The sequence below is a fragment of the Monocercomonoides exilis genome (genome assembly GCF_001643675.1).
Source record: "Monocercomonoides exilis strain PA203 chromosome Unknown scaffold25-1336746, whole genome shotgun sequence".
Taxonomy (NCBI): domain Eukaryota; phylum Preaxostyla; order Oxymonadida; family Polymastigidae; genus Monocercomonoides; species Monocercomonoides exilis.
The window spans coordinates 8,382-29,207 of record NW_027150570.1 but is presented as its reverse complement, the minus strand read 5'-3'; the positions used below and the strand labels follow the sequence as shown (position 1 = coordinate 29,207).

General features: G+C 34.6%; 7 protein-coding genes across 7 annotated transcripts; 3 read left to right on the top strand and 4 right to left on the bottom strand.

Moving 5' to 3' along the window:
- Positions 1–2,471: 2,471 nt before the first annotated feature.
- Positions 2,472–3,968, bottom strand: MONOS_13635 (uncharacterized protein). Its single transcript, XM_067866354.1, has 2 exons — positions 3,820–3,968; positions 2,472–3,751 (listed from the first exon to the last, which is right to left on the bottom strand). Exons 1-2 carry the CDS (start codon positions 3,951–3,953, stop codon positions 2,644–2,646), a joined length of 1,242 nt encoding a protein of 413 aa, XP_067726457.1. The 5' UTR covers positions 3,954–3,968; the 3' UTR covers positions 2,472–2,643.
- Positions 3,969–6,738: 2,770 nt separating this feature from the next.
- On the bottom strand, positions 6,739–7,254 carry MONOS_13634c1 (uncharacterized protein; the record flags this gene model as incomplete). Its single annotated transcript, XM_067866352.1, has 1 exon — positions 6,739–7,254. One exon carries the CDS (start codon positions 7,252–7,254, stop codon positions 6,739–6,741), a length of 516 nt encoding a protein of 171 aa, XP_067726456.1.
- Positions 7,255–7,430: 176 nt separating this feature from the next.
- Positions 7,431–9,302, bottom strand: MONOS_13633 (uncharacterized protein; the record flags this gene model as incomplete). Its single annotated transcript, XM_067866351.1, has 1 exon — positions 7,431–9,302. One exon carries the CDS (start codon positions 9,300–9,302, stop codon positions 7,431–7,433), a length of 1,872 nt encoding a protein of 623 aa, XP_067726455.1.
- Positions 9,303–10,675: 1,373 nt separating this feature from the next.
- Positions 10,676–12,646, top strand: MONOS_13632 (putative DDE superfamily endonuclease; the record flags this gene model as incomplete). Its single annotated transcript, XM_067866350.1, has 3 exons — positions 10,676–11,008; positions 11,062–11,931; positions 12,635–12,646. The coding sequence occupies 3 exons, from the start codon at positions 10,676–10,678 to the stop codon at positions 12,644–12,646; spliced, it is 1,215 nt and encodes a 404-aa protein (XP_067726454.1).
- A 364-nt stretch (positions 12,647–13,010) lies between these two features.
- Positions 13,011–16,763, bottom strand: MONOS_13631 (uncharacterized protein; the record flags this gene model as incomplete). Its single annotated transcript, XM_067866349.1, has 1 exon — positions 13,011–16,763. One exon carries the CDS (start codon positions 16,761–16,763, stop codon positions 13,011–13,013), a length of 3,753 nt encoding a protein of 1,250 aa, XP_067726453.1.
- A 318-nt stretch (positions 16,764–17,081) lies between these two features.
- On the top strand, positions 17,082–17,738 carry MONOS_17628 (uncharacterized protein; the record flags this gene model as incomplete). Its single annotated transcript, XM_067870565.1, has 1 exon — positions 17,082–17,738. The coding sequence occupies one exon, from the start codon at positions 17,082–17,084 to the stop codon at positions 17,736–17,738; it is 657 nt and encodes a 218-aa protein (XP_067726452.1).
- A 283-nt stretch (positions 17,739–18,021) lies between these two features.
- On the top strand, positions 18,022–20,826 carry MONOS_17627 (uncharacterized protein; the record flags this gene model as incomplete). The annotated part of the gene is made up of 4 exons (XM_067870564.1): positions 18,022–18,145; positions 18,437–18,824; positions 18,875–19,569; positions 19,637–20,826. 4 exons carry the CDS (start codon positions 18,022–18,024, stop codon positions 20,824–20,826), a joined length of 2,397 nt encoding a protein of 798 aa, XP_067726451.1.

Genomic DNA, 20,826 nt, shown 5'->3' with positions numbered 1-20,826 from the left:
TTTGCTGGTTGAAATGTGCAATTTTCCAGAAAAAGTCGCATAATACTTCTTATTCATTCGTATTTAAAACATGATTTTATTATATGGGTTATTCTTTTTGAAAAGTCACAAATGTTTAATATCTGGGTGAAATAAAAAAGGAACTTATTTGATCGTTTTAGAAAATAAATCCAATGAATTTCTCCATTATGCACTTATTCCAGCATCAAATAGGTCTGCGTATTTTAATTTGCATAATGATTACGTTTGATGGATTTGTTTACAAAAATGGTCAAATGAGTTCATTTTTTGTTTAACCCAGATATTAAACATTTGTGACTTTTCAAAAAGAATAACCCATATGGTGTAAAATTATACACTTCAGGTATTTTCATTGAAAAACTATGAACTGTGGATGAACTTTTTGTGATCAAAAAACACAATAAAAATGTGTACATTTTTTGACATACGCGAAATGTCTCTTTTCTTTATGTTATGATTTCAATGATGCCTGTTAACAGATATGAAAATCCAATTTATAATGAAATCTGATAATATTTTATAAAGTTATGAGCTAAACAAATATTTCATGCTTCGTGCAAAAAAAGCTTGAAAGTTCATATCTTCCCCAAAATATATATTTATTTGATGAATATTTGAGTTTTGAAAAATTATTAGGTATCAAAACAACAGAAAGAAAATGAGTTTCTTAAGTTTAGAAATAATAGAAAAAATTAGAAAGGAAAGATAAAAAGCAATACTGACAAGTTGAACTCGCAACAGTACAAGCTTGTGGAAACATGAGCAAATAATTAATCAAAAAAAGAAACTTTAAAAAAAAAGAAAAGAAAGAAAAAAACATACAGATTGTGTAAAAAATACCGGACAAGATCGATTTCTCAATAACCACTTAAAGAGAAAATCTGATAATTTTCCTCAAAATACATCTCATTGATACAAACTCACGTGACAAACAAGACTTTCGAAACAGCTTCATTTGTGCTCAGAAAAAATTATTGCAAAAACATCGGAAAAATAGGAATTTATGTTTCTCCGAAACTTCAATAATGATTTTTTCTGAGCACTAGCGAAGCTGTCCTCAAAGTCTTGTTTGTCACGTGAGTTTGTATCAATGAGATGTATTTTGAAGAAAATTATCAGATTTTCTCTTTAAGTGGTTATTGAGAAATCGGTCTTGTCCGGTATTTTTTGCACAATCTGTATCTTTATTTTCGAAATTCAATTTTGAAAAACATTAAACATTCAGTCTTGTAATAATGAACATTTGTTAAAAAAAATTATATTTGAAATGAAATAAAAATTTTGCATTCATGAGAAAATCTTCGTTTTATTCCAGACTATTTATGTTGTCGTATCATAATTAGAATTTGATTTAAGTGCAAAAATGATACGAAAAATAATAAAATTTTAGAAAAATATTTGTTAATATTGAATGGAACAAAATGCATAAGGCACAAAATTTCGATCCATATTTATAAGTTTCTGTTTGAAGCAATGTTGGATTAGAATTTGGGATCATATAAAAAACTGGGTAGTAATAAAAATCTGATCCTGCAACACAATTATGAAAAAATTGCATATACGGTTAAATTTTAGCTTCTTTGAAAAAAGCAATGATTTGTTCCAAACCTTTTATTTTTATTAATTTATTTATTTTGCTTTCATTTCATTGTAAGTCTTTCATTATTATGAAAAAATTAAAATAAAAATAAAAATATTGAAATTTTTGAATAACGAAAAAGATTCAAAAATGTTGAATCGAACAAAATTTTGAAAGCAAAAAAATTTCAGCCTATTTAATGATTTTTCATAGCGTTGAACTTGCAGGTTATTTCCAAAACTTTTAATAAAAAAAATCAACAGGAAAATAAGCAACCTTACGATCTCAAAATTAATTAAAAATTTCTAAGATCTGAAAATTAAATAAGCAAAAATGTCTGATCCTTTTTGAAATCATACTTTCGTTCGAGTTTTGATCAAAATTTTAATCTCAATGGGGTTTTTGTTAAAATTTTGTTTCTGTAATAACAACATCATGAACAACGTGTATTAACAGTTTTAGTTCAATTTTTCAAAATTCCTTTAAGAAATTTTTTTGATCAAAACTCGAACGAAAGTATGATTTGGGGAAATATTTTTTTATTTATGAAAAAAACAACGATTTGTTCCAAACTTTTTCTCCAACCTTATCATTGTTAGTCTTTCATTTCTATGCCAAAAAAATATGGAATAATTCAAAATTTAAGAAAAAATATTTGTTAGAGTAGAATGGAACAAAAATAAGAAAGCAAAAAATTTCGTCCCATTTCAAAAAGGATCAGCCAAATAAAAAAGATTTTTCCCCAAATAAATACAAAAAATAAAAACAAATATTTCTTGATGTCTTTTTACGATCGCAAACTGGTGTAAAGCCATAGACAGACTTGAAAAACATGGCTATGCTTAAAAAAAAAGTCGTGCTTATTCCATACCTACACATCGTTTATTCTAATCACTTAAATTAAATTTAATCAACTTGATTATTTGAATAAAAAAGTTTTATTCACAATTCATCGAACAAACGCAACAAAAAATCAAAACACATAAAAATAGGAAAAGAAAAAGAAAAGAAAATCAGCAAAACAGAAAAATATAATAATCCTATCACAATGCTAAAGGAAGATTTAGCAGTGTTATTGTTTCTATTTTCCAACCGCTTTCTTCACGTCGCAGCACAACACTCCCAAATTTTCCGTAAGTCAGTGCCCCTGGGTTAAAAATCGGAGGCAATGGCCCAACAAGTTCTTCCTCCTCTTCTTCTTCGCCTTTTTCTTCTTTGATGCTTTTATCTGCTCCATCCATTATTTCCTCCCTCTTCTCTTTGAACGCTCCTTTTTCGCATCCCTTATTCTCCTTGTAGCTACCCTCAAGCTCTTCATAAGCCGTAGCAATACCTTTCATTTTATCATCCTCGCTTTCACTTCCTCTGCGTTCTGATTCTTGCTCTCTTTCCTTCCACCCTTCTTTCCTCGAAATACGCTCCAATGCCTTGTGAACAATTTGCGACTTCATAAATCCTGTTCCAAAGTGTGAGTGCCCATGCACAAGCAGCGCTGTGCGCGAATAAAGCGCAGAATGTTTTTTGCACAGTAAAAACTGCGAAAGGCTCAAGGACCCTGTGGTCGTTCGCTTTGTCTTATGTTTGATTCCAAACGATGTAGCTGAGTGCAGTGGCCCCACGTGCGTCACAAACACAACAGAATCTTTCACATTCAGCTCGTTCGAAGATGAATGCTGCACTTTCACAGAAGATTCGGCGGAGGAATCAGGTGAAGGGGCGGATGAAGATGAAGCAGATTCTTGATTGGGCTCGTTTTGCCTATTTATCAAGGAAACAAGATCAGCAAATGACTCGGCCAGAAATGCACCCATTTGCCTGTCCGAAGTGAACGGTACGCCACTGATAACTGGATCGCCTTCCATGTACCCTGGCGGACAACCTCCAGCGCCTGCCAGAATCAGCCCTTCGCACAGCTTAACGGCTTTCCCATGAAGATAAATCACTCGCTCTGGAAGCAGCTCCGAATGCTCCGAATAATACCGAGGGGCTTCGTGATTTCCGGGTACAAAAACAACACATTGCGCATATTCAGTGAGCTCTGCCAGCTTTGCCTTTGTGCGATCTTCCACTTCTCGTGGATCTTCCTTGTTTTTCAACGGGTGAGCAAAATCATAATTCGCAAAGTCTCCTGTGCAGGCAATCACATCATATCTGTGGACAACAAAAATTCACCCAGTAAAAATAGAAAATGAACAATTAAAAAAGATCTTTTAGGATACCGTGCATTATGATCTTTCAGCCATGTGCATAGTTCTACGAACCGAGTACTATTTTCATGAACGTCTCCCACCACAAGCATAGACATTTTATCCTTCAAATACGGGGTAATCAGAGGATCAATAAGATTGCTCATTCTATTTAATTAATTATGGGCGCTAATTTTTTTCTTTCTTTTTATCGTTTCTTCTTCTTTCTTTCGTTTATTTTGCTTTGATTTTCCTCAAAAATGCGTATGACATTAAATATCGAAAAAATGGAAAAAATTCGAGCTTCAGATTTTCGTTCTTCAATCAGAGATTTATATTAACCAATAAATAATTAACTGAATATTTCATAAGCACACCCTTAAGGGAATAGAACATGAGAGGACTTTGAAAAGTTATTTTTGTGAAAAATGTTTTTTATTACACAAAAACCAGCTTGCCAAAATCATTTTGATGTGTCTTTTGTATTTATTATGATTAGGCAAAACAAAAACGATTATATAAAGGAAACAAAATTTTCACAAAAATACATAACTTTCAAGTTTCGATGAATGCCATTGCTCTATTGATTTGTGCGCATGCAAATTGTGAATTTCTTCAGTGATTTGCAAAATGTTTCATTTATTCAAAATTCGGTTTTCTCTGTGGAAATTTCACAAGAAACCAAAGAAATACGCTTGAAAGAAAGAAATGCACATCCAACAATTTTGAGTTATTTCTTTAATTTTTGATTTCTGCAAACCGAAAGGACAGTGACAGATATCTTTTTGAAGCCATTCTTGGCTTGTTGCTCAAGAAAATACACAGTTCATATCAATTTTCGTTCCTGTTTGCGGTGATACGAAAATTTGCACTTGGTGACATTCAGTGAGAAAAGGTATTATTGGATGTGAAATCAAATTTTCAAGTCGTTTTGCATTATTTGGCAATTTGAGATGACTTCTTGTCAAAATGTCCGACCTGGGTGCGCAATGACCACATGCAAAGCTGAGAGGCTTCAATAGCATTGACTCTTATCAACCTGGATACACGAACACATTCCTATAAAATCATTATTCCGAAATCTGGCTGTTTGCCTCAACTTGCATGAATGACTCCTTTGCATGGCAGATACTGTCCATAGGGCCATAGAGACCAAGAAAAGCAACTTGAAATAAACAAGCTGTTTGAGATAGAGATTGAAATTTGAGAGGACATTCTTTGGGCTTTGTTGATTGGCTCAAGACAAAATCCCTTTTCGGTTCTGAGAGAAAAAAGAGAGATCAAGGAAGTTGATTTGTGTTTCTGCACCATTTTTGCATTCTGCCAGAGATCGCAAAACAGTATTTTGTGGAAACAAATACGTGGGCTCTCTGAACGAAGATAAATGAGAATTAATTCAAGGTTTGCCAATTGATTGCATTCAAAATGTGCATTTTATGAGTCTTTTTTCCTTCTTCACAACAGGCCAACAGCCACAGATTTCAATTGCTCAAAAATATCGACAATTTATCTCAAGGTTTATTAAAGGCAAAATATTCAATGGAAGCAACAATGTTGGCATGTTTGTTCTTCAACATTGGGAAATAATGTTCATTCTTCTTTATTTCACTCAATTTTTGGGGGACAAAGGAGTGTTTTTGTAAAAACAATTTCTTTGCTGATTCTTGACTGATGAATTTAAAGTTTGCTTGTTTTCTGAGTGCTTTTGTTTTTGAGATCCTATTTGTCTTGATTTCAGTTTTTTCAACTCTTTCTTTATCCTTTGAATGTTTTGCAATTCGTCTCATATTTGGTGAGAATCTTTCTTTGTGATCTTGCGATTTTCGATGGATTGAACAGGCGAATGATTCTCCTGCTTCCAAAAAAGGCATCAATCAAGAAAAGTCGAAATTGGACTTAAAGTTGCAAAAGAAAAGAATGAAATTGGAAGAACAACTTTTCAGGTATTTTTCAATGGAAAAATGAAAAATCATCCAATTGGTGCAATTCTAAATGAAGGGAACAGAAAGCGATTACAGAAGAGAGGAAATTGTCAGAGATAAAAGAGATGAAGGCAGTTGAAAATAAGATAAAAATCAAATCAATGGATGCTTTTGTCTCATACTTGCTGCCCTTTTTCAATGAAAGAAATTCAAATTGCCAGTTTTGCAAGATCCGCGAAATATTGAAATTATATGTTGAAAGGGAGCTTTCATCAAAAAAAAAATATCCAGAATTTTCAAATGCGATTCAAGGACTTTAAAGTTATTGCAATGATTCTGATTTGAAACTATTTTGAGAAAGCATTCACAACTTATTTGGCTTTCAAAGTGAGTCTTCGAAGAGCAACAAAAAGTGAAAAAGACAATGCTTGCTATTATCTATATGAGCAGGATTATTGTAAATCAAAGACCCAATACACATCTATTCCATGAAAATCTCAAAATAAAAATGGATTGAAAAGGAATATCTGCTTCCTTTTCAGTCTGGATTTCACGCTGAAAACTTGGCTGGATATTCGATTATTATCAATAGCCATCATTCTTTTCGGTTGCATATCTCTCAAAAACATCTTTGTTTCTTCATTTTTTGTCATTAATAACTTCAACTTTGATGTTAATCATTCTTCAGCTCATTCAGGTGAAAGTGCTTTGACTGTTGATGAACATTATTTCTGAGGAAGCCAAAGATCCGGATTGCTCCACTTTTGAGTTTTCCGGATATCCTTCCTGGTGGATGACTGCATCGGATATAGTGAGAATCACAGCTCCTGCTGGAAATCTTTGGATGAATTCTCGTTTCAGTTCGCTCGGTGTTGGCCTTGCTCCTTGCTTCTCGCTCACTGTCAATTTGACCAATTCACAAAAAGAAGAGCGCAAACTGCAGCCATATCTGGTCTTTCTCCATCACAATCTTCTTCCCCACCGTCTCAGCCTCACACTCCCAAAACGGGATCTCCAATGTCAAGCACTCTCACAGTGTTATCCCAATAGAGAACGAGACTGATTCTTTTGCTGCACCCATGTTCCTGTTGATCAGCAGCTCAGGCGCCTTCCGCCTCAAGCACTCTTTTTTGAAGCTTTCCTCATCCTCAAATGCGTATGATGGCAGAGAGTCATCATCATCATCATCACTTGCTGATGTAACAACAGTTGATGACAAGATGGATGATGGATCCAAATCTTGTGAAGAACTATCAAAATGCATCGCAATGCAGATCACCATGTGCCCGGAGAACAACACAATGTGAGGACTCAGATTTACAAGAGATGAAAGGGGATTGTCCATTTCATCAAATGAATTAAGTGCAAGATTTGCAACCCAGAACAGGATCTGAGCAGCTGTTTGTTCTCTTTCCTTCGGAGTGCCAATTGCCATTTCCTTTGTCTTGTTCCTTCCATGAAGCAGCATGAACAATGAATCTCTCAGATCCACTATCAGCTCCTCATGTGGGGATGAACAAGCCATCGCATCCACCAGATTCGACATTGATGAGGTGGTTGGGCACAGATCTTCCCCTCGACAAATGTCGAATTTGAATCAATCGTTGAAGTTGATGAAATGGATGGTGATGGCGTTCTCTTCCTTGTCTCTTCTTCAACAACCTTTTCCAGCATCCATTGAGGAATCTTGTCTGAATCCCTCCCCAGAATGAATTCTGTTGGTCAACTTTCACTCAACAAATGCTCTGATGACTCTGAATGACCCAAGCTTTTCTCATATATTCTCTTCTTCATCCTCTCTTCATTCTTCGTCTCTGCCTCTCTTTCTGCTCTTCTCCACTGTGCCTCAGGTAACATCTCCATCGTCACCATCTCAACCATTTTCGGATACTTTTTCACTTCATCGTTCACAATCTCTCTCACATCTTTATTCTCATTCTTTGCTCTTCTCCATCGAACTGCCAAAACAACAGACACAATAAGAACGATCAACAGAATAACAACGAGCACAATCACAATGATTGTCCAAATCGATTTTCCTTCTTTTCCGCTTTCAACAGATTTTTCATCTCCATTTGCCTGACTTTCACTTCTGTTCTTCAGAATGAAAGAGTTTGTTGATGAAGGAGAATCAGCATTCCCAAAAAAGATATGCACGCTCATTTCTATTTCATTTCCACAACTGCTGATAAGACCTTTTCCCACACTCCCTTCAACTTCCCTTTCTGATAGAAATCCATTTGAATCAAAATCATGTTTTTCAATCTCATTCTCATCTCCCTTCCTCTTCACAACTGAGAATGACAGATTGCATGGAACAAGTGGCATCATTTTGAATGTCAACTTCATTCTATCTGTTGATTCTTTTGCTTCCACACTCTCCAGAACTGGAATAAAGAATGATGAATCTCTTTCAGAAACAACACCTTCAAAACTGCATCCTTCATTCAATATCCAAAGTGAAGTATTATCCTTCAATCCATCTCCTCCTTTCAAACTCATCATATTCAATATTTCTGAATCTGAACAGATGATATTCCTTCTCAATGATGGATATTCTTCAATTGAAGGATTGTTATTCATGAACTCTCCTTTCTCGATCATGATATTTCCTCCACTCAATGTTATTCCTCCTTCAGCTGAATTCGAGATTGTTGTGTCTTTCATCAAAACAGAACTCTTGGCGATATCCACAAGAGATCCTGACCATCTGCACATCTCTTCCACCTTCAAATTCTTCTCGTTTCTTTCCTTTGTCATTCCATCGAAAATGCAACTGTCCATTTTCACATCCAAGCAATCCTCCAATTTCATCAATTTTCCTTTTGTGGTCTTTGTGGTTGTTTCTCCCATTGTGCAATTTGTCAACTGTATCGTCTTTTTCATTGAAAAGCATGACATCAATGATTCTTCATTACTTGCAATTGAGATACTTTCAACCTTTAATCTGTCCATATTCAATTGACCGCATTCATTAATATCTATCAAAGAAGTTAAAAATGTTGAACCACAAATCGTGAATAAATAAATTGCTGATGGAAGTGGTGATGAAAGATGCAAAGCAGATTCTTGAAGAATGAGATTTGACATTGCATATCCATCAAGTTGTAATTCTCCTTTTTCCATATTTATTAGATGAAATGGAATGTTTGCAAAAGCAGCATTTCCTTCTTCATTCGATTGTTTTGAGTCAAATGAACAATTCATCATTTCAAGAAGTCCTCCTTCTGGTGATATTAGTGATTCATGAGAAAAAATGAAATCTGAATCAAACACAAAGTTCACTCTCACCAATGAAACTGTTCCAATTGTTGAAATCAAAGAATCCTTTGTTTTTTCAATACTTGGTTTCACTTCAACCTTGCAATTTTCTCTGCTCTTCGAGCTCAAACTCATTTCCTTCAGACTTATTTCACCACCAATCACACTCTCTCCAATAACAATCATTTGACTCATAAAATCAGAAGTCAGATGCATCAGTCCATAATCAATTGAATAACATGGAAATGTGTTTGTTCCACATTGCCTCTCATCAGATCCATTAACATTGCTCACAATGATTGTGTCGCTCTGATGGATCGTTATTAATACCATCAAATTTGTATCGATTGGATAATCACACTCCTCTCTCCCACATATCCCATTAATTCGTGAATAATTATTCTCTCGAAGATCAAATTGAAATTGGGTTTCATTGATCTGCGATGCAATGCTAAAGCATTCAATGAAAATATCATTCCCCACTCTTGCTGTGTTTGCGCTGAATTTCATCCCCACAAATGCAAAATTCAATTCACCTCTTTCCTTTGTGATCAGATACACCCCTCCTCCTTTCCCATTGGTGCAGCTGCATTTACTGATTATTGAGTCACTCATCTTCATCGATCCAGAGCTACTCAATGTAAAGAATACTGTCTCTCCTTTTTCATTTGTTTCTATCTTATCTTCATCATTCCATATTGACTTAGAAGAAAAGTTATAATTTGTTTTGTTTATAGAAATAATTTTTGCATAACAATAAAATAAAAATAGAAAAGCAAACATCCATCTGCATTCAAAATATATTTTGAATAACATCCAATAATGTTGGATTCATATAGTTCCATATTGCACACATAAAGGCTTCGCAATGCAATAATAAAATTTTTCAAACAATATAATAATATCTTTAATAACGATCGGTGCAAACAATTTATAAATAGAAATATATTAAAATTAATATTCATTCACCAGCGTATACTCCATGCATCATTCAAAAAATGTAATTCTAAGTTTTTAGAGATTGAAAAGTTTATTATGGGACAGATCAAAAAATTCTTTATAAAAATTTTAATTTCTATAAATGTGTTATTTCTCAGAAATTCGTTAATACAAAAGGTTAATATAACAATTAAAAGCATTGCATGTATTTTATTATAGGTAGTAATCCTTAAATATTTCTTTTGATAAAAAATTGTCATATTTATGAGTGATTTTACAAAATTGAATTTTTGCCACAAGAAAAAACAATTACGAAAAATTCGTCCACTAAAAAGTTATAATTTATAATTAAGAATTATTTCATCATAAAGTTAATTTCTTACAATGCAAATTGCAAAAGAAGAACAGATGTACCTAGGGTGGTTTTTTTATCCGGACATTTTTTTTATCCGGACAAAATTTTTAATAATTAGTTTAATCTACCCACTTTTCATATTTTATTACTTGTTATTAGTATATAAGGAAAAGTCAGAAGTTAGAAATTAAGATTAAATTACTATACCTAATCTCTGATGGGGGGGGGGGGGGGGGGGGGGGGGGAGTTAGCTCCTCCATCTCTGATTTGTGCCTCCCCTGAGGAGATTAGGCAATAGCAAGGGGTATTACTAAGTTAGAATTTAATCGAAAAAAAATTTTTTTATTTTTTTCATTTCAAAAAAAATTTTTTTAAAATATTAAAATTAGATCTTGACCAATATTTTATTTGTATGAGCGTTGTGAAACAAAGAAAAGAAATTGGATTGGCGAAATTGAGAGATTTGATGAAATCTTTCCAGTATCGTCAAATCAAAAATCGATTAGTACGTATTGCGACGATAATTGCTGATGGAAAATGCCGTGTTACCGACGCTGCTAATCTTAAGGAATTCTCTCGTTCATCGATCAACCGAGCCGTTACTGCTGTTGAAAATGGAAGAACCGTGGGAAAAGTTGGTCGACCAGAGCTGTTCACTACAGAAGATAAAGAAGTGATTACAGGAGTCATCAGAATAGAAAGCATGACAGGAGTGAGTTATTCTGTAACTCAAACAAAACAATTGGTTTGCATTTTTATGTTTTTCTTATTTATATTTTTTATTTATTATAATGAAAGATGGAATCCGTGCTAACTGATAGAAAAATTCGAAGTGGAGAAGTAGAAGATCAAGAAGTTAAAATTTCAAAATCAACTCCGTATTCGTTTGTCAAACGCAATCCCGATCTTAAAACGTCCATTCCTCATAACGTTGATATTCAACGTTTATCGGTATCAAACAAACAATCTCTTCAACCTTTCTTCTCTCTTCTTCAATCACTTCATGATTCCCACAAATACTCTCCTTCTCTCATCTTCAACACCGACGAATCCTCTTTACGCCTTTCCGACACCACAAAACAACTAGCCGTTCATCCTTCAGATGTTCCAGTCGGGTTTTCCAAAACACCAATCAACATGCCAAACTCCACCCTTGTGGTTGCAGTTGCAGCTGATGGTTATTCTTTACCAAGCCTTGTTCTTTGGCCATCTAAAAAACTTCCACAAGAAATGAAGGTCTTGCTCAGCCCGCAGCTTCACGCCTGGGCAGACAATGATGGATGGATGACTGATGCACTGTTTGCTCGCTATGCTGAAGAGATACTACTGCCTGGAATTGTCCAAAGAAGAAAATTGCTGGATATGAATGAAGAAAGATGCTTGCTTCTCTTGGATTCTCATCCTTCAAGAGCACAGCCAGATCTGTGGCAAAAATTTGCAGATTCATCAATTGACGTGGTAACATTTATTCCACACAGCACTCATCTTACACAGCCACTTGACTGCGGAGTTTTTGCTGTGTTCAAAAGATGTTTCAATTCAAACTATGTTGTTCCATCTTCTTCTTCGATCGCACTCAGACGAAAAGCAGTTGCAAATGCCTTGCCACAGGCTTTGCAAACTGCATTGCTTCCTTCAACAATTCACTCTGCATTTGAAAAGAGCGGAGTGTTGTCTGGGCAGTCCAATACTGTATTGGTGAAGTTGCCTGACACTCCTTCAGTTCAGCTGAAAAAAAAACCCATCGTTTCAATTTCCATGGAAAAAATATTACCGACCAAGCATTTTTAGATGAATGGAAAGAATACAAAAAGATGAAAGATGAAAAGAATATTGATGATTCTGCTGAAGAAAAAATTGAAAAAGATTTGTTTTCTGAAGACAAGCCGAAAAAAAGAAAAATATCAAAATCCCAAATTTTAAAAGATGATGATTTTGAAGATGATAATGAACGAAGAAATACCAGAAAAATTATTAAAAGAGAATTGATGGATTATATTTACTATTGATTGTTGCGTTTTTTCGAAAATTTTAACATGCGATTTATAAAAAAATATTTTTTTTCTATCAAAAAATAAAAATTATGTCCGGATAAAAAAATCACCCTATGCCATTTTTTCTCATAAAGTATTTATTACAATATAAAAAGAATAAATATTTTGGATTCAATAATAAAGTTGGTACTAATAAAAATCTGAAGCTAACAATTTTTTTTTTCTGAATCAGTTGACACAAATCAATGCTTATTCTCTTTCAACATTTGTGTTTCTTAAATTATTCGTTATTGAAAAAAATAAATCTATAAATGTCAACGTTCTTTTTATAAAACCAATCATCAAAAATTGATTATAATAATTCAATTTTTTTTAAGGAGCAAAAGTGAATAACAAATTAGTGATGATAATAATATTAATTTGAAAAAAAATTGAAAGACAACAAAAACTAATATATTCATCATGGACTGATAACTGCCTCAACGATGAAAATAGTGCATGGCGTTGAGCCAGAAACTATTATAAATAATAAAACTTGAAAATAAAAAAGCAAAAGAAAAGATAACAAAAGAAGGAAAAATAGTTAATATCGCTCATTTGGTTGCAACAAACAAGCATATCAATAAAAATGCAAAACATCTGCTTTACGGGTATAACTTATGAATAAAATCAAAAAAGAAAAAATAATAAGCATGTAATTTTTCTTTGTCAATATTCATCAATAACAATTACTGACTTTACTCCTCCATTGTTTTAGTTGTTCCGAGACCTTTTCTTCCTGACAACAACAATTACGATAATCACAACAACTACCACAATCACCACAACCACAATTGGAACAACGATAGCGACAACAGTTCCTGCATTTGACTTCTTCTTTTCTGGTTCTGGCTCATCTTTCGGTTCTTTGTGCTTCAGGTATTTCTCATACACATCTTCAAGATCACCACCTTCTTCTTTTGCTCCCACGATCCATCCTTTATTGTCATCGTTGTAATCCTTCGCAAACTCAAAGGCGTCTTTCTGTTGGCTGAACTTATCAAAGTCTGGAGCAATTATGCACAAAGATGCCACCGAATTTTCCCCTTTGTTGTTGTTGTCAAATTCAAGTTTGCCTTCACCTGGAAGTTTCAAATTAGTGACTGCATTTTGGATCTCAATGAGAATAGCTCCTGCCTTTCCACTTGCTGCTTCACACGATTTGAATGAACATATCTTTTCTCTTCCCATTTCAACTTTTGAATTGTCATCAACCATCTTGATCATAATACCTGCAGAATTCTTACTCCCTGATTTCAATTCTTTCATGTTCAACCCTTCTATTTTAACGCTCGAAACTTTATCAGTGGCATCCTGAACGATAATTGCTGCTCCATCTGCTACACTCACTTTATTGATCTCAACTGTATCAAATTTGACTGAAGAGGATTCTTTAATAACAAACAAAGATTCTTGGAATTTCACTTCGTTATCGCCCTTGCATTCGATATCTTTCATTGTAAGTTCTCCTGCTTTCACATAAACAAGATGGATTTTTGCAACTTTTTCATCATTACTGGGTGCAACTGGCTCTGGTCTCACAAATTTGCAGTTCACTAAATTCAACTTAGCATTTTCACAGTCTGCAACGATCAATGAATGTGGATCGGTATTTGATTCCTTTGTCTTATCCAATGACAATGGGAATAAGAAGGAAATTCCTCTGAACTCAACTTCACTCTTGCATGTGAACAAATGACTGTCTAATTTAGCATTGCAATCAAGAGTAACTTCTGTCTCAATTTCTTTTTCTGTTTCTTCTCCAGTTGTTTTGGTTACACCAACAATCGTTATCAATGAAAATTTATCAAGTATAACAGCTTCAGCTTTGAATGATTCATTCGTTTTGATGATGTTGATCTTGAACTTTTCTCCTCCAACGCCAACTCCAAACAATTTGTATGCTGTATCCAGTTTTTTCTTTGGGTTGTCATAGCTTAATCCATTTTTTGTATCATTATCTGCTGTGGCACTCACATACACATTTATATTCGGATCAAAATACACTTCTGTGAAATCAACTTCATTAGCATTATCTGCTCCTTTTGCAACAACAAAGCCTTCATTCGTTCCTTTCTTGTAGTTGGCTGCAAAGCTTTTCTTCATCGCTATTGCCATATCTCTATGAAGGCTGACTGGTACATCCAAATATAATCCTGTGTTCTTTTCAGCATTCGAAGCTGTATCTTCTTCACCAGTATTGCACCTAGTAAATTCTAAATTATCTCCTGTTTCTGGCCACGACAATTGAGTTGCTTCTGTTATTGCTTTCATTTCCAGATATATTGCTCCTGATTTCCCCTTTGTACATGTACAACCATCGAATTTTGTTTGACCGTTATTTTCAACTATAAATGTGCTTTCTGCATGTTCGCTCTTTACATATAATGCTCCACATGTTGTATCTTCCGATTTGCATTCTGTGAATGTGCATGTGTCCAATTTCACTGAAATAGCTGTGTCTGTTTTGCCAACAATTTTCATAGCAGCACTACTATTTGATGTAATATTCTTCAGATTCAACGATGTCAATGAAACTAATGTTGTTGTTCCATCAACTAAAAATGGTGTTGCTGAAAATTTCACTTCGTTCTCAGAAGTGCATTCGACTTTATTCATTGTCAATGTTCCCGAACTCACTTTCACAAGATGAAATTTAATATCTTCCCCTGTATTTGAAAGCATCCCAGATGTAGTGGTTTGTGAAGGTCTCTTAAACTTGCAGGACTCAATTGTTAGAGAAACTGATTCTGATTCTGTATTTATTTCATATTCTGTTCTTGCAGCTGCGCAAATCAAGGCAAATGGTCCTTCATTTCCTTCAGATACGCTTGTTTCTTGTTCGGATGTTGCTTTGATATCAAAAATCAAATTCTTGAATGTGACTATTTTCTCACATGTGAACAGATCCGCTTTATCAACAGCGCTACAATCAATCTCAACTTTAGTCTCAGCTTCGCTTGCAGTTTCCTCTGCTTCTACCACTCCTTCTATAGTAATTCCTGTCTCTTTTGAGAATGTCACAGCTTCTGCTTTAAGTACTTCTTGGTTAGATTTTCCTTTTTCTTTTAATATTTCAATGGAAAATTCTCCGAACCCTTTTGAATCTGTAAATAATTCATAAGCTTTTTTTATAGATCCAAATGGTTTTGTTTTTGTTCCATCTGCTGTGCCATCACTTCCTCCATTTTGAACATATGCCTCATGTGGATCAAAATATAATGTCGTAAAATCAATATCTTCACTATTTTTTCCCTTAGCTGCAACAAACCAGTCATTTGTTCCTTTCACATAATTTTTGGCAAATTTCTCTTTCATTGCTTTAGCAATGGCCTGAAGCTTGTCATCAGGCACTTCCAAATATAAAAACGTCTGTTTCTCTGATCCAGCTTTGCACCCACTAATCTTCAATTTTTCTTCCGCAGACCATATCAGTTTATCTGCAGTTTCAATATTTGGCATTTTCAGATATATCCCACCTGATTTCCCATTGGGGCATTCACATGAAGTAAATGTTGTTGGCATTACAATTCGTTTACTTTCTGAAATATCAAATTTGCTATCTGTTCCATTACTTTCAACATACAATGCTCCACTTGTGGCATTAGATGTTCCTTCTGTTGATTTACAATTGGAAAATGTACACCCATGGATGTTCACTTCAATCTTTTCACTATTGTTTCCCACAATCTTCACTACTGCACTTGCACTCGATTCGATGTTATTGAATGTTGATGCAATAAATGTCACTTTTGTTGCTTTGTCAAATAAAAACGGAGTAGTTGAAAACTTTGCAGTGTAGTTTTCATCACTGAAAAAAACTGCTTCCATGTTGAATTCACCTGCTTCCACTTTCACTAAATGTATATTGGCTGTTCCTGCAGGACGAGCAAATTGGCAAGTGCTTATTGTTAGATTAGGTGATAGATTATCTGAGTTTGTTGTCGTGGATAAAAGATCAGATGACCCTGAAATTGATTCCTCTGAATTTGCAACCAAATGAATAATAGCCAATGTGTTGCCATCATTGGATGCAGTTCCAAGTGACATTGGATATATAAACTTCAGGTACTTGAATGTCACATTTTGCTTGCAAGTAAACAGGTCCTTGCTTGAACCAGTATCGCCATTTTCCTCAGTGGATGTACAATTTATTTCCACTAACTCAGGAGTCCCATTTCCACTTTGTTTTCCTTGGATCATTAATGAAACGTTTTTATCAAATTCATTCACTCCTGCCACTAACGCGGGCGTATTATTTTCTTGCTTTATAATTGTAATGATGTATGAACTTGAACTTGTATCACCATTAAGCTTATCATATGCTCCTTTAATTGAATCCATAGGATTTCCTTCTGTTCCATCTCCACCCGATGATGCTTTACTTTTGACGAACATTTCTTCCACTTTTCCTTCTTCTGAATATATTGAAAGCACAACTTGCAAAAATACTAATTTCAAAAACATTTTCAACTGATGTTCTTTTCTCAAAGCAATCAAAGATCGACGGACACATTAATTGCACAATCATTATTGCTATTTATGGTCTATTACATACTTCGTATTTTTTAGTACTATCGAGTAATCGTTATGTTGTCTTTTTGAGATAATAATGAAAGCAATCTTCAAAAACAAGATTTCAAAGATTAAATTAACACATATAGCGATTACTCGAAAATACCAATAAATACGAAGTATGTAATAGACCATAAATAGCAATAATGATTGTGCAATTAATGTGTCCGTCGATCTTTGATTGCATTGAGAAAAGAACATCAGTTGAAAATGTTTTTGAAATTAGTATTTTTGCAAGTTGTGCTTTCAATATATTCAGAAGAAGGAAAAGTGGAAGAAATGTTCGTCAAAAGTAAAGCATCATCGGGTGGAGATGGAACAGAAGGAAATCCTATGGATTCAATTAAAGGAGCATATGATAAGCTTAATGGTGATACAAGTTCAAGTTCATACATCATTACAATTATAAAGCAAGAAAATAATACGCCCGCGTTAGTGGCAGGAGTGAATGAATTTGATAAAAACGTTTCATTAATGATCCAAGGAAAACAAAGTGGAAATGGGACTCCTGAGTTAGTGGAAATAAATTGTACATCCACTGAGGAAAATGGCGATACTGGTTCAAGCAAGGACCTGTTTACTTGCAAGCAAAATGTGACATTCAAGTACCTGAAGTTTATATATCCAATGTCACTTGGAACTGCATCCAATGATGGCAACACATTGGCTATTATTCATTTGGTTGCAAATTCAGAGGAATCAATTTCAGGGTCATCTGATCTTTTATCCACGACAACAAACTCAGATAATCTATCACCTAATCTAACAATAAGCACTTGCCAATTTGCTCGTCCTGCAGGAACAGCCAATATACATTTAGTGAAAGTGGAAGCAGGTGAATTCAACATGGAAGCAGTTTTTCAGTGATGAAAACTACACTGCAAAGTTTTCAACTACTCCGTTTTTATTTGACAAAGCAACAAAAGTGACATTTATTGCATCAACATTCAATAACATCGAATCGAGTGCAAGTGCAGTAGTGAAGATTGTGGGAAACAATAGTGAAAAGATTGAAGTGAACATCCATGGGTGTACATTTTCCAATTGTAAATCAACAGAAGGAACATCTAATGCCACAAGTGGAGCATTGTATGTTGAAAGTAATGGAACAGATAGCAAATTTGATATTTCAGAAAGTAAACGAATTGTAATGCCAACAACATTTACTTCATGTGAATGCCCCAATGGGAAATCAGGTGGGATATATCTGAAAATGCCAAATATTGAAACTGCAGATAAACTGATATGGTCTGCGGAAGAAAAATTGAAGATTAGTGGGTGCAAAGCTGGATCAGAGAAACAGACGTTTTTATATTTGGAAGTGCCTGATGACAAGCTTTCAGCCATTGCTAAAGCAATGAAAGAGAAATTTGCCAAAAATTATGTGAAAGGAACAAATGACTGGTTTGTTGCAGCTAAGGGAAAAATAGTGAAGATATTGATTTTACGACATTATATTTTGATCCACATGAGGCATATGTTCAAAATGGAGGAAGTGATGGCACAGCAGATGGAACAAAAACAAAACCATTTGGATCTATAAAAAGCTTATGAATTATTTACAGATTCAAAAGGGTTCGGAGAATTTTCCATTGAAATATTAAAAGAAAAAGGAAAATCTAACCAAGAAGTACTTAAAGCAGAAGCTGTGACATTCTCAAAAGAGACAGGAATTACTATAGAAGGAGTGGTAGAAGCAGAGGAAACTGCAAGCGAAGCTGAGACTAAAGTTGAGATTGATTGTAGCGCTGTTGATAAAGCGGATCTGTTCACATGTGAGAAAATAGTCACATTCAAGAATTTGATTTTTGATATCAAAGCAACATCCGAACAAGAAACAAGCGTATCTGAAGGAAATGAAGGACCATTTGCCTTGATTTGCGCAGCTGCAAGAACAGAATATGAAATAAATACAGAATCAGAATCAGTTTCTCTAACAATTGAGTCCTGCAAGTTTAAGAGACCTTCACAAACCACTACATCTGGGATGCTTTCAAATACAGGGAAGATATTAAATTTCATCTTGTGAAAGTGAGTTCGGGAACATTGACAATGAATAAAGTCGAATGCACTTCTGAGAACGAAGTGAAATTTTCAGCAACACCATTTTTAGTTGATGGAACAACAACATTAGTTTCATTGACATCGTTGAATCTGAAGAATATTACATCAAATAGTAGTGCTGCTATGAAAATTGTTGGCAAAACAGACACAGCTATTTCAGTGAAATTGGACACATGCACATTCACAGAATGCAAATCGGAAGATACAACATGTGGAGCATTATATGTAAAGAGCGAACATGCAGAAAGCACATTTATAGTTGAAAATAACGGTCAAACAAAATTCGATGGTTGTACATGTACAAAGGGGAAATCAGGAGCAATATATCTGGAAATGAAAGCAATAACAGAAGCAACTCAATTGTCGTGGCCAGAAACAGGAGATAATTTAGAATTTACTAGGTGCAATACTGGTGAAGAAGATACAGCTTCGAATGCTGAAAAGAACACAGGATTATATTTGGATGTACCAGTCAGCCTTCATAGAGATATGGCAATAGCGATGAAGAAAAGCTTTGCAGCCAACTACAAGAAAGGAACGAATGAAGGCTTTGTTGTTGCAAAAGGAGCAGATAATGCTAATGAAGTTGATTTCACAGAAGTGTATTTTGATCCGAATATAAATGTGTATGTGAGTGCCACAGCAGATAATGATACAAAAATGGATTAAGCTATGACAACCCAAAGAAAAACTGGATACAGCATACAAATTGTTTGGAGTTGGCGTTGGAGGAGAAAAGTTCAAGATCAACATCATCAAAACGAATGAATCATTCAAAGCTGAAGCTGTTATACTTGATAAATTTTCATTGATAACGATTGTTGGTGTAACCAAAACAACTGGAGAAGAAACAGAAAAAGAAATTGAGACAGAAGTTACTCTTGATTGCAATGCTAAATTAGACAGTCATTTGTTCACATGCAAGAGTGAAGTTGAGTTCAGAGGAATTTCCTTCTTATTCCCATTGTCATTGGATAAGACAAAGGAATCAAATACCGATCCACATTCATTGATCGTTGCAGACTGTGAAAATGCTAAGTTGAATTTAGTGAACTGCAAATTTGTGAGACCAGAGCCAGTTGCACCCAGTAATGATGAAAAAGTTGCAAAAATCCATCTTGTTTATGTGAAAGCAGGAGAACTTACAATGAAAGATATCGAATGCAAGGGCGATAACGAAGTGAAATTCCAAGAATCTTTGTTTGTTATTAAAGAATCCTCTTCAGTCAAATTTGATACAGTTGAGATCAATAAAGTGAGTGTAGCAGATGGAGCAGCAATTATCGTTCAGGATGCCACTGATAAAGTTTCGAGCGTTAAAATAGAAGGGTTGAACATGAAAGAATTGAAATCAGGGAGTAAGAATTCTGCAGGTATTATGATCAAGATGGTTGATGACAATTCAAAAGTTGAAATGGGAAGAGAAAAGATATGTTCATTCAAATCGTGTGAAGCAGCAAGTGGAAAGGCAGGAGCTATTCTCATTGAGATCCAAAATGCAGTCACTAATTTGAAACTTCCAGGTGAAGGCAAACTTGAATTTGACAACAACAACAAAGGGGAAAATTCGGTGGCATCTTTGTGCATAATTGCTCCAGACTTTGATAAGTTCAGCCAACAGAAAGACGCCTTTGAGTTTGCGAAGGATTACAACGATGACAATAAAGGATGGATCGTGGGAGCAAAAGAAGAAGGTGGTGATCTTGAAGATGTGTATGAGAAATACCTGAAGCACAAAGAACCGAAAGATGAGCCAGAACCAGAAAAGAAGAAGTCAAATGCAGGAACTGTTGTCGCTATCGTTGTTCCAATTGTGGTTGTGGTGATTGTGGTAGTTGTTGTGATTATCGTAATTGTTGTTGTCAGGAAGAAAAGGTCTCGGAACAACTAA